Raw genomic sequence first — 15692 nt, forward strand, 5'->3', positions numbered from 1 at the left:
TGCAAAAATTTAAATAGAGGAGGAGGAAAAAAAACCCCGATTGCTTATCTTTCTCTCGTGCTTATTTAAATAACATTTATTCAAAAGAAAACGCTGAGTAAACACAGTCGCTTTTGTAACAGCATGGGGGTAAAGGAAGTCTAAATATGCATCCACAGCACAAACAGTGGGGTTCCATTGTGAGCCCCTAGTTGACAGACATCTTATCTCATCTGTGGGAAACAGCAGTGTCACAGTGCTGCCTTGAGCAGGTAGTCACTTTATGACAAGCACACACACACATAGCAAGAATGTATGCCATGTTTCACACTGCATAAACTACCAGGAGGCTACTGAAATCATCCCCACCCACCCCCAATGCGCAAAGAAGACAAGGTGTCAAGAAATAAAAGAACTCCACGCCATCAGAGTTAGTGAGGTGAAGGGAGATGAGACAAGGTGGCTCTCAGCAAACAGTTCTTCACTCTGACTCCACTTGTTTAATTATCCCAGGTGGGTGGCAACCTCTTAGTCCTGCTCAGAAAGAACGCACTCAGTCCTGAGGGATTCCTCCTCTGGTAATTCCGTCAAGAGAGCCGAGCAATCAGAGGATCTTATCGTCCTTTAAAGCTTTCCGACTGATTATGTTTCCCGCTGCGATAAGAAAATCAAGTGACAGAATTTGATTAGCCGGGACCTTAAACATCTGCAGTGCGCCGAGTGCAGCGAGGATGGGCTCTCTCAGAACCCGCGCAGGGGTTTAGGTTAAGTTAATATTGTAGGCGGAACAGGCTGAAACATTTATGAACAGAAGAAGCGAACAGACAGACTTACTGCTGTTAGGCTTCGGTTTGCTGCTAAACTGATTTGACAAGAGAAGGAAACGGTGCGTAGGAAGACAGCTTTTTCTTCAGGAGAAGCTGTAACTGCTTTGTTCGCTGTTATGATGCTTCGGCGTCACATGTAGAGCAGCTCTATGCGGCATCACATGCTATCAGGAGAGAGATCCAGGTGAAACTAGGGTATATGTTATAAATCTGCAGGCGTCTTTATGAGCTGTCTATTCTCAGAGAGTTGTTGCTGGAAGAGCACACAGATTGCATCACATGAAGCAATTCCACAAACTGTAAGTCAAAAGATGTTGAGGGTAATTTCAGATACTGTGCAGGGAAAATGTTTGGATCTATACAGTATTCTATATTTTATTTTAGTTCTCATGTAATGAGAGAAAAAAGCCATCTAAACCAACCTATTTGGAAAAATGAAATTCCTTCCTTTGCAAAATCAAAAATTCCTTACAGTCATTCACAATCTTTCAATTAGTCTGGGGTCGGGTTTCAGGGTCAGCAGCCTAAGCAAAGAAGCCCAAACTTCCCTCTCCCTAGCCACTTGGTCCAGCTCCTTTAGGAGAATCCCAAGGCCTTCCTAGGACCTCCACCGTACCTTGGGTCTTCCTCTGGGCCGCCTCCTGGAGGGACGTGTTCGGAACGTGAGGTATCCCGGAGGCACCGGAACACCTCACCGGTGCCTAAGTCCATGCATCCAGATGCCTGAGCCACCTTGACTGGCTCCTCCCAGTGTGGAGAAGTAGCAGCTTAACTCTAAACTGGATGACCAAACTTTTCACCCCATCGCCAAGGGACGAAGAACCCAGACACCCTGAAGAGGAAACTCATTGTGGCTGCTTGCATCCGCAATCTCTTTCTTTTGACCACTACCCAAAGCTCGTGACCATAGATGGGGATAGAACAATCGGTCAGCTCTTTCTTCACCATGGTGGACTGGTAAAGCATTCACATGAGAAGCAGCACCAGTCCACACTTCCCCCACCCCGTTTTTCCTTCATTTGTGAACAAGACCTTGAGGTGACATTTAACATTCTAAGAGCCAGCTCCTGTGGCCAAGGTCCATTCCTCTAACCATCTCCATTCCACATAGCACCCAACCCCGTTGCCACCTCCGATTACTGACGAGTGCATAGGAAGAGAGAACAGTTTCCATTTCTGTTCTTTATCAGGAGAAGTCTTTAGACTGCAGTCTGTCTGATCTCTCACTAAGGGCCTGTGTGTCTTATGTATGAAACTACCAGGGGCATAAGGCCCCCGACAACCTAGTTCCTAGGATCATTGGGACTCTCAACTCCACCACGATGAGGTGGCAGCCCATGGAGAGGAAAATTAACGGTGATTAATCCTAAAAGCTTAGTTCAATTTCACTTGTCACATCCTGACCTGATTACTGCCAGACCATTAGAATCAGCACTTTGGGACTTCAGTGAACCACCGTTGGAGTCATTATCCACAAATGGAAGAAAACATAGATCAGGAGAGAAGTTTCCAAGGAGTGTCTGGCCTACTAAAAACTACACAAGACAACTCATGCAGGAGGTTACAAGCAAACTCAAAAACGGTTCTTTAAGTAATGACTCATTTCAGGAGAGTCATCCATGAGTTACATATGGAGCTTTTTTCCCTAGTTTATCGTTTTAACAAATTGCATAAAAAATGTTAGCATATGCATCCACCCACAAACTCATTTAAGTTGTGGCATTTCCTTTTATCTTTTGCTCATGAACTGACAAAACAAAATATTTGATGGTGCCACTTTGCATTTCAAAACATAACTTTAACTCTGTTGTTCAAAAGTTTTAATGGGGTAGCTTTTTCATCCCTTTTTCCGTACCTTGATCCCTCCCCAGCAGTGGCTCGATAGGAAATCCACTGGYGAAGTTACACCTGGTTGGACAGGATATCTCAGCAGGAAGTCCAGCTCTGTGGGGCTTATTTCATTATTCATCAGGAGTATCTGGGGACCCAACAAACATGAGGCCAATGTTGGATTTCCCACACAAACCGCAACTTCTTTCTGCTTGATTAGATTCAGACAGGGCTCACAGTCTCAAGAGCCGCTGATTCTACGGCATGCGTGGTTTTGAAACAAACCGTGCAGAAGATGAAAGCAGTTCCCCTTCCTACCTGGAAGACGAGCTGAGCCGTGTACGTGAGCTTGTCACACTCAAACAGGCCTCTAGTGGTGTACTGAAACGCTGAGAAGGTGATGCTGTCAATTAGATTGGACACCCGCTGCCTGAGAGTCTCATCCGGGTCGGCCTTCAGAATCGCTTTCTGGAAGACCACACCGAACGCCTGAAGACGCACRGAAGCAGGGAGAACACAGTCAGTTTTACATCAGAAAGACGCTGAAACAGTTTGAAAAGCTATTTCAGAGTTGGCTTACATCATGTTTAAAGGAGAGAAATTAAAATGTTTGTATGCACTTTAATGGGTGTGGAAGGATTCGTTTTATGGTGGTAATTTTGTCCTCAAGAGGGCTACAAATCGGCATCGGTGTTCTTGTAAGACCACTGAAGAGACATGTCAATACACAACAAAAAGAGACATCTCTGCAAGAGGACTTCCAGCGCAAAATGGGCCTTCAGAAGGGTTTCATTAAATTTGACATGAATTTTGTTGAATGAGTCGCTGTGTAGAAAAAATAAACAATGCAGCTGACAATTTGATAAATACAAATGAAATGTATGAGACCATAACTTCTGAATGATGCTCAGTCAAGTCAGAAATCAAAGTATTTTATTTAGGGTTAGTAAGAAATACCTTAAAACTTTACCCCCTTAGGGATGTCCAGCACTTTGTGAAACTCAATTTTAGGTGGAACCCTAATCTGACTTGCTTAACATGCTATGAGACAGAACAGATGCATTCCACTGCTTGGCAATGCAGTTAGGGTTAATGGCAGAATATTTCAGCTGAAGGATTCATTGAATAGCCTGCACCCATGCCTCTCGTCAGCCGCACCATCCTCAGGCGTAGCAGCAGGTGAAAGTCAACAGCCGAGAGCCACAAGAAGTACATGATGGGAGACGAGTTCAGAGTCGCTGCTGCTCAAGGGGATTTTGCCCCAGTGGAGGAACTAAAAACGGGCAAGTTGATGCAAACTAGGATTTTCTGGATGTTTCTTCGTTACTTGTTTCTAATGTAATGCACTAAGCACAGTAAGAAAAAAGAGGGCTAAACTTGAACACGAAATTCAGATTATAAGGTTTTTGTGAACCACTACAGGAAGGTACCTGGATATAAACAATAAAAAAAACTAGAACCATCATCACATCCGTCACAGAAGGTTTACAGTGCATAGCTATCAGAACTGTACACTGATAGAGAAGGAGCTATGCACTGATTAAATGATTGAGTGATGTATCCAGAATATGACCTGAACTATGTGCGTTTCTGGCACACAGTGCCATTTTATAGCACAATCAAGTAACCTTGTATTTTGAAAATGTGTATATCAAACATGACTTCAAAGAGATTTGATTTTACATCAGAGCTGAATCTGAAATTGACCCTTTATAACATTCCCTCTTTAGCATGTGGGTGCAGGTGCTATGTTGGGGCCTGAGGCTCCAAAGCGGAGCTTTGTGGAAACGGGCAGAGCTTTGCATAAACAGGTGTTAAAGCACAACCAAATGGCTGCCAAGGATTCCTCAAACATGCATGAGTGAGTCAAAGCAACACTCCAGGTATGTTTTTGATGATGGAATGACATAACATGACAAAGCTAAAAAAGTACATTTTTAATAGTACTTATTAAGAAGCAAGATTTTTCAACTAGTTGTTATAGTTGTTTTCTGTTTTATCTGCTTTTTGCTACAAGAGGATTATTCTCCAAGACCAGTAATTCCTTATTTCTGCCAAGAATTGCACTATTTACTCACTTGTCGAAGAAAAAACAAACAAACTGATGTATTGTGAAATGATTGGCCTTATTTCAGAATACAATGGTACAATTTCAGTTCATCAGATTCCTACTTTTCTTTAAATCCGTGTACATAAAAAAAAAATCTTATAACGTGCATTATTTCATGTAAGGTCAAAGGTATAAAAACTGAATGTGTTTTCATTTGATTACGCTGGGAAATAAGTTGTGCGGAGGCAGCTACCTGAAGAGTCGGGAGTGATTGCAAACCATATCTCAGGCTACCTTCTCTCAGGCTCGCTGGCTGACAATATGAGAGACATTACGCTCTACATAACCACATTAGGGAGCCACAAACACAATAAAAGCAGGCCAAAGAGCATAAAACATGATGAGCAAATGGAAGCAGGAGGAAGAGAGAAGAGAAGCGGGGAGTGTAAAGACGGGCCTCTCTGGGAGCCCTTGAGGTGGGTAGGAAACATAGTGGGTCAATAGAGAGGCTACCTTGAGTGAGAACTGGTACATGGGGTGGATTTTATTGAGATCGTTCATTATGAAGTACAATAAGGAAGCCCGCGCCGCTGCTGGCCGGTAGTGCTCCCGAGCCTCATTGATTTTGGCCTCTGTCACCTTGGCTTCCTTCACCTGCAGTAAAGATATCACAGCTTAAACACAAAGAGACAGTCTGCAGAAAAATGAAGAAGTGCACCCACTGACTTGTGCAGAGCGACAAAAATTCAACCTCGGGTGAAGAGCAGATTTGAACGGACCGGCTCACATCGCATGGAATGCGTGCATTACGTCGAGATTTTTCTCAGCCACTGAATGTGCAATTACGCTTAGAAATGAACATCTGCATAAGCAGTGATCATTTTCTCACAGGCACACTAAGAGCATCACAAGTAGTTTTTTTTTTTCTTCTTCCAAGCGTGCTCTAAGAAAATGTTGGCGACATCAGTAAACATCTAGCAGAGACGAAAAACAAAGCTGAGGTGATCCGATCTTCGGACAATGAAAAGAGAAACTTGGGGGCAGTAACTCAAAGAGAGCAAACCCAGAGGGAATGGCTCTGCATGCAGATGATTCAGCATTTACTCGAAGGTACAACCTCTGGGGAAATAAGAATTTCTGAACTGAAACTTTTGTTTAGGTGGGACGTAGTAATAAACTTCACAAAAGGTTAATTTTTAACTACCTAATACTTATTTAAATTATTACAAGACGAAGATGGGGGGAGCACAGGCTATTAGCCCTATACTGGGACAAACTTTCTGCAGCATAGATATTTCAGACACTAGATGACAAAATGACCTACTGACCTAGGAGTGAGGGGTTTTTACATTGTGTGTTAACGTAGAGTAAGTCCACACTAGAAAATTTCAAGCTTGCAGTTCTGACAAGTTATTTGTGCTGACACTAGCCTCAAGTTAGTTGGCCAATTAGGAGGGAAAAGAGAGAAGAATCTTACAGTGAATTGTGAGTCTGTTAACTTTTACTGTGAGCCTTTAATCTTTTACTAAGAGGTAATGATATAAGGTCGCTCTTAAACGACTACAAAACCTTTTTTCGAATGCCAAGCTTTTGTGATATAAAAATAAAAGAGACCAAGATGAATCATTTAATAATTTCTCCATGTGTAATCTTAGATTTGCCCTGCACAATTCAAGTGCAAAACAAACGTTTATTAGTGGAAAATATTCAAGAAGAAAAATAATAAACTGCAGTAACCTTGATGCATAAACAGACAGATCATCAAAGGGTTTGTTTGCAATTCTTGAGGTGAAGTTCTGGAAAGTTATTTTTATAAATAGTTTTCAGTAGGAAGAAGACATATCCCTGTGAGCTTGATGGAAAATGTGTCGGAAGTTAAACTAGTTTGACCTATGTCTATCTTAGCCAACTTTAGAGATTTAAAACAACTCAAACTAAAAATGCTCTCATCAGTGGGATAGAATGCTAAGTAAGCAGATTTAAAAAGTCCAAAATTTCTAAAGAAACTGAAGTTTGCTGCTCTTTTTCTTTTTCCTCCCCCTCCCCCCAAGTTCCCATGTGAGTTTTACATTATCTCAGCCTGTGGGCTGATTAAAACCACCTGCTCAGATGTGACTCATCAATTTCTCTAGCTCTGGTAGAAGCGGAGTAAACTTTTGTATTTCAGTGATGCAACATTTGTTCCTGTCAGTGTTTCTTTTTTCTTTTTTCATTATACTGGGAAGAAACCACAACTGTCTTGTAGTTTCAAGCCAATTTAATTTTCTATGTAGTCCCAGATCACAACAACAAAAAAAAGTCTCCTAGCTCTTAAGTTTCCTTAAGACCAAGTCAATGCCTTGTCATTCCATTAAATGAAATTACCCTGACACCATTATTTTATTTACACCTTTAATAAGATGTCAGAGAAAGTTCTGGAAGGAGCAGTGTTTTCTCCCTACTACCTTCATTGCAATTAGAAAGAAATTGGTTCCTTCTCCTAAGGATGCAACAGTACAGCGACATCATTCTGCTCTGGAAGCTCCTGTAGGAATCCTTGCTGCTTGTTCTTGACATATTCTGAGCAGAACGTTCTTCACGTGTGGTGTCCTAAAGCTTTTATGTAATTGGTTAGAACTTTGAAGTGGTACGATGATTTTTTTTTACATGTAGCACTGGGTGGACTAGATAGAAAGAACTGTGTTTATTTTATTTTTTGGGGGGGAGTATGGACAAGAATTTAGATCCTATACATTAATTCGCCTGTTTAGAAAGTCATAGTGTGGAAACTGAAGGAATGTATTGTTATTATTTTTAAAGTGCTACTTAGGCTACGAGGCTAGAGTACCACAGATGGTGCGAAATGCAATCTTGCTGTTAGAGCCTGGTTCAGAGTTGAGGAGAAGGATGGACAACATAAAATCTCAGCAGTACGATGGGCTCTTCTGTCTTGCAAAGCATACACCATAATGGGTTTAGAAATGGCGGAAAACAGTCGCCCCTTCCTTTTATTAGCTTGTTAGAGTCACAGTGTTACTTTGTAAGGAGCAAAACAGCAAGAAGCAATATTTTTTTTCCCCCAATTATGCTCAAAGACATTAGGGAAAACAGCTCTGGATAAAAGAGCGGCGATAATGAAGAGATGTAAAACAAACGGGACTGGTTTAGTGTGAAGACAGTCTGGAAAAAAGATTTTTAGATCATCCCCATCAAAACTGATCATGTTCATGGTATCATTTGGCAGCTAATTTTACTGAGGGATTATGAACTATATGACTGCTGACTTCTTCAAAGGCAGAGAAATGTGGCTGTAAAGGTCAGCTCTTCCAGTTGCTGGTCCCTGAACACTGGTCTGATTATTTGATACCTGACTCCTGTGTGTGCTTTCATACTGTGTCCACAGGTTCTTCTTCAGTTGTTTGTGAGTTTTGAAGATCATTTTATGATGTTGTCATTGTTTAGCAACCAATTTGATTATCGGTTGGGGAGATTTTTATTAGCCTCTCATCATGCTTATTCCTTGTTTTCTTCAGATATGTTCACCTACTGTACTTTTTGAAAACGTGCAGCCAAACTACTGCATTATTTTGGAACTGAACTTGGTAACAAAAAAATACTATTACTGTTGCATTATGGTGGAAAAGTAGCTACAAAATCTATTGCTTGCCAAGAAAGCTCCTAAGAGGCCAATAGCAATATTGAAAGAGCTGCGGCAATTTCCAACAAGTGCTGGTTGCCTTGCTCATGTTGTACAAGTTTCTGTATTCTCCATAATGGGATTTCAAGACAGAATTGCTTTATTCCAAAGAAAACAATGGTCTGATGAAAACAAACATGAATTTTTGCCCTACAGTTTTCAAATGTCTTGCGTAAAAGCTACACCATATATTCCTAAAACAAAAAAAACACAACATCCATAAGCGAACATGGAGGTGGCAGGACAAAGCCTTTGATTGCTTTTCTTTAGGTCAAATTGAGGTTTTTGTCAAGGCAGATAAAGTTATGAATACTTCCAGAAAATGTTCGTTTTGGCCTAAAATGTCAATTTGTCAGCTGGAGAGCTAAGAATGAAGAGGGAGTTGATTTGTCGACATTACAGTGATTGCATGTAAAGATTAAAATAAACAAAAGAAATCATTTATGTGACTAAAGTTAAAGTGTTGTAATTGCAAGTCAGAGAAGCATGAGTTCATCTAAGAGAGCTGTGGACAAGAAATGTCCCCCTAATCTGATGGATTTGTGGATGTTTTACTGGGTGGACTGGACACATAATGTCAAGAAAAGAAATGTAAAGATTCCTAACAAAGAGGGCTCAATGGAACTAAGCATCAGATTGTAAATCTATCAGCAACATATTTCACTAATATATACAGACATATCAAACCTTCTGTTCTATCTCGGCAGCGGTGCGTTTGGTTGTCTCCAAATTTTCCACGAGCTCCGTGTCCCCAAGGAAGTTTCCGGAAGCCGAGGACAAACGGGAGAGCAGGTTGTCCTCCAGCGTCTTCAGGGTGATCTTAAAACCATTCTGCTGCTTCGTCAAGTCGGACTAAGAAAGGAGGAAATACTTGGTGTAAAAAGCTTCGACATGTTAGCGGGTTTCTCATTTGAATGTGAGGAATTGTACACATGCTGGGTCAATACCGGGACATTTATACTGAAGGGCGCCTCAAAGGCAGAAGCGGTCGATGCGCTTTGCATTGCCGTAAGGACACATGAAGGCAGAGCTCGGAGATGGATTAACTCGCTTTCGTCTGGTTGCCCACCTCTAACTCCTGCCAGCCGACCTCAGCGTGGGGAAGCCATCGATTCAAACAGGAGGGAAGGGAGCTTTGATGGGGAACTACCCAAACAACCACGCACCCACCCACGTCGATAGTGACTAATCTCTTGCAAAACACAAGGTTTTTAATTATGGACCACTACAGGCGCCGGGCAGGAGGTGGACATAGAATTTCACATCATATGGATTAACATACCATGCCGTCTAAAAACAGCCTCGACTCCGACAGTCTTTTCTCTTTGTTCTTGCTTAAAAACACAATAGTGTCAGGGGAGAAACTTAAACTTTTTCTCAAAGAATTATGTTTGAGTGGCGTTGTGAGAACAAAGTCGACGGGGCAAAGTATTTCGTTGTTTCATCCTGCTTTTTCCTTCATTTCAGCATATAGACACTTCATGTTTCTGCTTTTAATAATGACTTTGCTGACGTTTCCCTTAAAACCTTCTTCTGCCACCTTTGAATTACGGTTCTTTCATTATAAGGAGGGAGACAGTTTGGGGAGAGCTAGATTCTCATCAAATGGTTCCAATATTTCTACATATAACAGTGCAGTCAAATGTACTCCTGAATGTCCAAAACTACATAGAAAATAAAAATTAATACATTACTAAAGATGTCCCACTCTGATTCGAGATATCAGGTCAGGTTTCCGATCGCAGCATTTTTAAGTGATTAGTACCGAAACGTCTAAGTGAAACTCAGCCCCCAAGACCTTTTATCGCTTTGCTGATCACAATCAGAACTTAAGTCTTCTGAGCCACCTCAAATGATAGTGTTCCTTGCTAAGATTTTTTGTCAGTGGGGTTGTGTCTTATGTTAGATATGCCAGTGCACCTCTAACTGATTCAAAGGAGGAAAATCCTGTGGTCAAAATGTTACCAAAAATAATCGACTTGGCATGAACTCCATCTTCCACGGCTGGAAGAAGAGAAATACTGAACATGACCCAAATCTCGACATATTCTTATCAAACTCGTAGGTGGAAACACCATTTACCCTGGTGGTGCCTGACCTGTAATACAGTGAGGGAAAGGATGACTGTTGCATTGCAGTGATTAGAGGGCGGAGCTAARCCCTATAAAACCTTGAATGAGAAACATCTGCTTATTCTTCAAGAACACTGAAAACTGGGATGGACTTGCACCCACTATTCATTTATTTAATTTTTTACATCATTCACATTTCTTGGTTTTTCATTAATACTGAACTATCATTACAAGTAAGACGTTACATTTATTTTTAAATGAGCAAACTTTAGAAAAATCACTAGATAATATTACATCTTTTTCCTCCCCTCCAATTATATCACAGAAGGAGGAGTTGAATTAAGAGATCCATCTTTGCAACAATATTTCATTTTACTTGCATGAAAGCAAATTCATTTCACTTTTTAAAAATTGATTGTGCCTCTGGGTTGTTAATATTGCATGCTCTAAATCTGTTAATAACCAGGTTGGAGTTGAAAGGTGCTGTAATAGCCTCTGGGTTTTGGTATTATTTTTGAATGCTGAGTATGTTTCTGCAGGAGTCAGAAATGATCACATTGGGCTTCTATTTATGTGGTGGACAGAGTCAACTGTGACCTTCTACATGCTTGCATTCACTGCTCTTCAGGGGGAAAAGCTTTCGGCATGAAAACATTCCCAACTGGATGCAGTAATGAGTCAGTTTTTAACGATTAGCTTTCCTCTGGCACATTGTACTTGTAATTACCCCAGCTTGGGGAAAAACAAACAATTAACCAGTCAGCAGAACACCCTAATTGGTATTAAAATGAGATATTACATCTATCATTTCTTTTGGCAAATGATTACTGGGTGCCACGATGCGGCCCTGTTAAGGTAATTTAGGAAGCGGAGCATTACACTTCTCTCATTAACGAAGGAGGTTTGTGGAAAAGCTAGTCTGGTGCAAACACGCGACACAGCATGCACAAGTTCACTGTGACAAAAAAAAAAGATGGGGGTAACTCTGGTGGAAAAAGGTTGTAGACACAATCCTCCCTCCAAACATCGGCCTTGTGCAGATCCAAAGAAAAAAGGCATCTTGACATTTTAAGCCTGTCATACCTTATTTGGCTCGATTAAAAAGTAGTTCCTCCGCCTAGCAATCATCTTATGCCTGAGTAGCAACGCTAACCTCATTAAAGGTATTATAGCACAGAAATATTGGAGGAATATAAACAGGTACAGGCAATTTGCCCTCCTCTATCATTGTGCTGATTGTTATCACTCTGGGTTGTTTACAGACAACAAAAAGCCATTCAGAGCTTCATTGTACGAGCCGTGTTCAGATATAAGGAGGCCTGGGAGTGCACAGACATCCCGACACCCCCTCAAAGTTTCAGCGTTAATTAAAATGATAAGCGAGTTCCAGATCTTGTTTTTTTTTTTCTGTATCATCTGATCAGAGAGAAATGCTAATTAAACAAGCGTCATTAAATCACATTTCACTCCATTGGATATTTTGCTGAGAGGACACAAGGCTGAAAATATCTCTGGCATTCTGCCATTTCTCCCTACTAACTCTTCGTCTCTCCCCTTCGTCAAGAATGAGGATTTGACCATGGACGGTGACCCGACAGCGACGGGTCCGGACAAAGAACTGCCCAGGAAGTCCAGATAAAAACAAGGGCGACTCCAGAAAAAAGAAAAAAGAAAAAAACATCAATATGCAAAAGCGGATTTTCTTCGAGTAAATCTGCCTGGCCCGCTAACAAGGTTCCTGTGATTTCTTCCACTCTAATCTCTACGCGACACCGCCGGCAGCCAGACGTGTTCCGAGTAAGGAGGGGATTTCTGACTTCCCATTCAACTAACAAGGGCCACATTTTAGGGACACCGAAAGTGTGTCAATGTGTTGACTAATTGCTGTGATACAGTAGCGCCATTGGCCAATCCATTTTCAAACAACTCGCATGAAACGAGCAGATTGCGGATAAGAAGGCATGGAGGCATCGTTAGGCACTGGCGCTTTGATCAAGAGAGTTTTCCTTTAATTACCACCATTTACATTCACACAGTGGCACATACTGTGTATATCATAACTACGTGGTGCTCATTATTTTATTTTATTTTTTAAAAGTTGCCCAGAAATGTGGTCTATAGTACACAGTGTGCAGAGTTTGTCACACTCATTATCAGAGTTGAATAACATAATTACCCCCCTCACCGTCAGCAGTTCTTTTTAAAAGTCACAATGAATCAAAGTTCTGGGACAGTTTTATAAGAACCAGGAGATAAAAACCGACCCACCACAGCTGCACCACCGAGTCACTAAGTTAGGACGTCAGACACTTGAAAAAGTTGTGAAGTGGGATTGGATGTTGCTACGTATTAAAGCTCCTGTCCGACCCTGGCAAACTGAAACACATGGTAATAAGAGAGATTTGTTCAAAAATCAAGCCCTGCAACATGTTTAAAGTAAAGACTTTGCTTTTAAATTTCTCCCATTCCAAAAATGTATACTGGGATTGATGGTGTGGAATCGAGCAATCTGCTGCATCAGGATATGAAATGTATTTGATGTGGAGTTGTCGTCTTTTTTTTTTTCTTCCTGTCTCTCTTTGATCAGCTGACTCTGGTAAAGAAATTTTATTGCCATGCGAGTGTCAAATTGTATGAGTTGAATGAAGAAAACATTTTGGATTTGATCCCAAACACCCCCAAACACCTACGTTTCCAGAAGATTTACAGATCATTTTATGCCGACAGTTAAAATGATCTGCGTTTTCTTCTTTTTGACACTGATGAAGAGATTAAACTGCCTTTACTCTGTCAATAAAATCACAGTAAGACATAGCTGTTTTTCCTTACAGTTCACATAGTTAAAACTATTTCACGTGTATCCATACTACAACACAAATATTTGTAGGAAAGTTTCACTTGAACAGCATGGTTTTTGTGGCTGTCAATAAGCTTGTGGTGATGATATATGAGCACTCTTCTTGGCTAAATTGTCATAGTTCATTTAGATTGGTTGGTTTCCAGGCACAAATGAGACTTTTAAGTGCAGACCACATAATCCCGATAGAGTTGATGTAATTTATTTCAAAGGAACCTTAAATAATTATTCTATTTTGCTTTATTCATCCCAAAAATCAGTTTTAGTTTCTGTTTTAGCATTGAAGTATGTTTTTAACACCCATTTGTGTTCTCCTGCCTGTTGATTTGACATGAACAATCAGGGAGTAGTTGCTATACATTATGTTGTAGATACACTAGCATGTCTTGAGTGAATGTATTGTTGCAGCTCTAATATTAAATCTGTTGCTGCTTTAGTTTTAATGTTTGCATGTATCAGTAGCTAAAACTGTGAAATTCCTTTAAAAGTGGATGCAATACATGAAAAATAATAATCATAATATGCTTCTAATATAGGAACGCTTTGCACGTTTAAAGTGGATATAATTTTTGGTTAACTCCATATTCATGTACAAGCCATGCTAGCACACACAACTTTTTATGCACACAATACAATGCATGCACTCCCACGCTAATACACACGCACACACAAGCGCACACACACACATATGCATCCGGCTGAGCAGTTTCCCCAAGTAGGCACCCTACAGTAAGCCTCATAATTATCAGACATCCACCAGGCGTTAATCAAAGGCGCTGGCTGATTGTCTTTGAATCAAAGAGCCCAGACTCACAGCCTCCTGTGATGTTTCGAGACAGACGTTTTCTCGCTGACACGTTGCGTTAAAGATGGATAATGACAAGCGGGAGTGCTAAGCCCATTTTGTGGAGGCCTCGCACTTCTCTGTCTGTTTCTTTTAATTACACCTGCTCAGAGGAGACGTTAGGCGTAAAACTCAAGCAGTATAACGCGAATCGTTGTTTATCCTCTGATGAAAGTCGACTAGTGGGCCATGTTCTCCTTTCAGGTCTGCTCAGATTCACGCTTACATCTTTTGACATTTATGAAAAAAACATCCTTGTTGTCCAACAGATTCAGATATTATTCCTCGTCTGCCTCTTCTTACCTTCAGCTGCTCCAGGTCGGGTCTCTCCATGCTGACCACTGCCGCCAGCAGCTGGTCCTCCAGTCCGTCTCTGGTCACTGTAAAATTTATCAGGGTGCACTGCGCCTGCAGCTCCGGCTGGTAATGAGGGTTGGCCAGCTTGGTGTGCAGGATGAGACGAAAATTGGGGCTGTACTCGCACTCCTTGTCTCCGACCTTTATAAACCTGAAATGTTTGTTTGTGGAGGATTTCAGGATATAGACAGCATCAAAAAGTCACTGCATTAAAATGAACTGAGAAAATTTATTCACTTTCTGCTTAGAAACCAAACTCTTGTGTACTTTATTAGACTCAAACAGTTAATCAAAGTGTTCAACAATTTAGAAAAAAATTCATAGATATTTAAGATTGTATTTGTATGAAAGTAGAAAACATTTCTCACTCCTCAGGTTAAAATAATCCGTTGAAAAGCTGAATTAGTTTCATTTTGACAGATATCAAAGTAAACATCAACCTGCTACACAATCACAGCGAGCCGATCTCACCAATCATTTCTATTTGGTGACATATCAGTGAAGTCAGATGCCCGTCTTTAAGTCTTACCTTCCCTTCTTGATGGTTTCTCTTCCCAGCAACGGCCCCAGAACAGGATCCAACGTTTCTCCCAGATTTTCTATCAGAACCACATCACCAGCTGCCAGCGCTCTCTCCACTGCATCAAGATACCTTTCAAGGCAAAAAGGAGGGAATTCCTGTAAAAATTAATCGAGCCGCATCTACTGCAAAAACCCAAGCTCCGTCCCCATACATCTCTTACCCTCGTTGTTCAATGCGGATCACCCGCAGCTGATCACCGTATCTGTTTTTGATCCATTTGATGCCCTGTAGCTGGGGGTCCACCATGAGGGGCCAGCGCTGGCAGGAAGTTAAAATGGTAGCGTTCTCCGTGGACATCCCGTCAGCCGGCAGGCCCTCGTTCTGCCACGCAGCGATGTCGGCGTCGTCAGTGAGCATGGTCAGAGGTACCAGGTCTGCAGTCACTGGGATGGGAACCTGATTCCATAGAAAGAAACAGCAATTTATCCACAGGTGTCTTGCAGGTTTCAGCAAGTCAAATTTAAGACTTTAATACCTTTTTTAATGAAACCTTGAAAGCAATTTAAGACCAGAAGGACTCTAAATATAGGGGATGGTTCGGGAATCCTGTTTGTGCTTTCAGCTCTCAACAGCCTTAACCCTCAGAGTGCCGAGGTTTTTTTGTATTTTTGGACAAA

At 41.2% G+C, this 15692-nt stretch overlaps 1 protein-coding gene across 11 annotated transcripts in view; it reads right to left on the bottom strand.

Annotated features, from left to right (window-relative positions):
* dnah9 (dynein, axonemal, heavy chain 9) overlaps positions 1 to 15692 on the bottom strand; it is a 163485-nt gene that overhangs the window by 35203 nt on the left and 112590 nt on the right. For 10 of the 11 annotated variants that reach the window (XM_008437723.2, XM_008437721.2, XM_008437724.2 and 7 more), the window contains 7 exons: positions 15236 to 15471; positions 15022 to 15144; positions 14439 to 14643; positions 9050 to 9214; positions 5200 to 5340; positions 2955 to 3125; positions 2662 to 2784 (listed from right to left, as the gene is read on the bottom strand). In XM_008437723.2, coding sequence (XP_008435945.2) covers positions 2662 to 2784; positions 2955 to 3125; positions 5200 to 5340; positions 9050 to 9214; positions 14439 to 14643; positions 15022 to 15144; positions 15236 to 15471 — 1164 coding nt within the window. The remainder of the gene's footprint in view (positions 1 to 2661; positions 2785 to 2954; positions 3126 to 5199; positions 5341 to 9049; positions 9215 to 14438; positions 14644 to 15021; positions 15145 to 15235; positions 15472 to 15692) is intronic. The other variant, XM_008437722.2, reaches the window with a different exon arrangement.

The sequence above is a fragment of the Poecilia reticulata genome, linkage group LG19, assembly GCF_000633615.1.
Source record: "Poecilia reticulata strain Guanapo linkage group LG19, Guppy_female_1.0+MT, whole genome shotgun sequence".
NCBI lineage: Eukaryota > Metazoa > Chordata > Actinopteri > Cyprinodontiformes > Poeciliidae > Poecilia > Poecilia reticulata.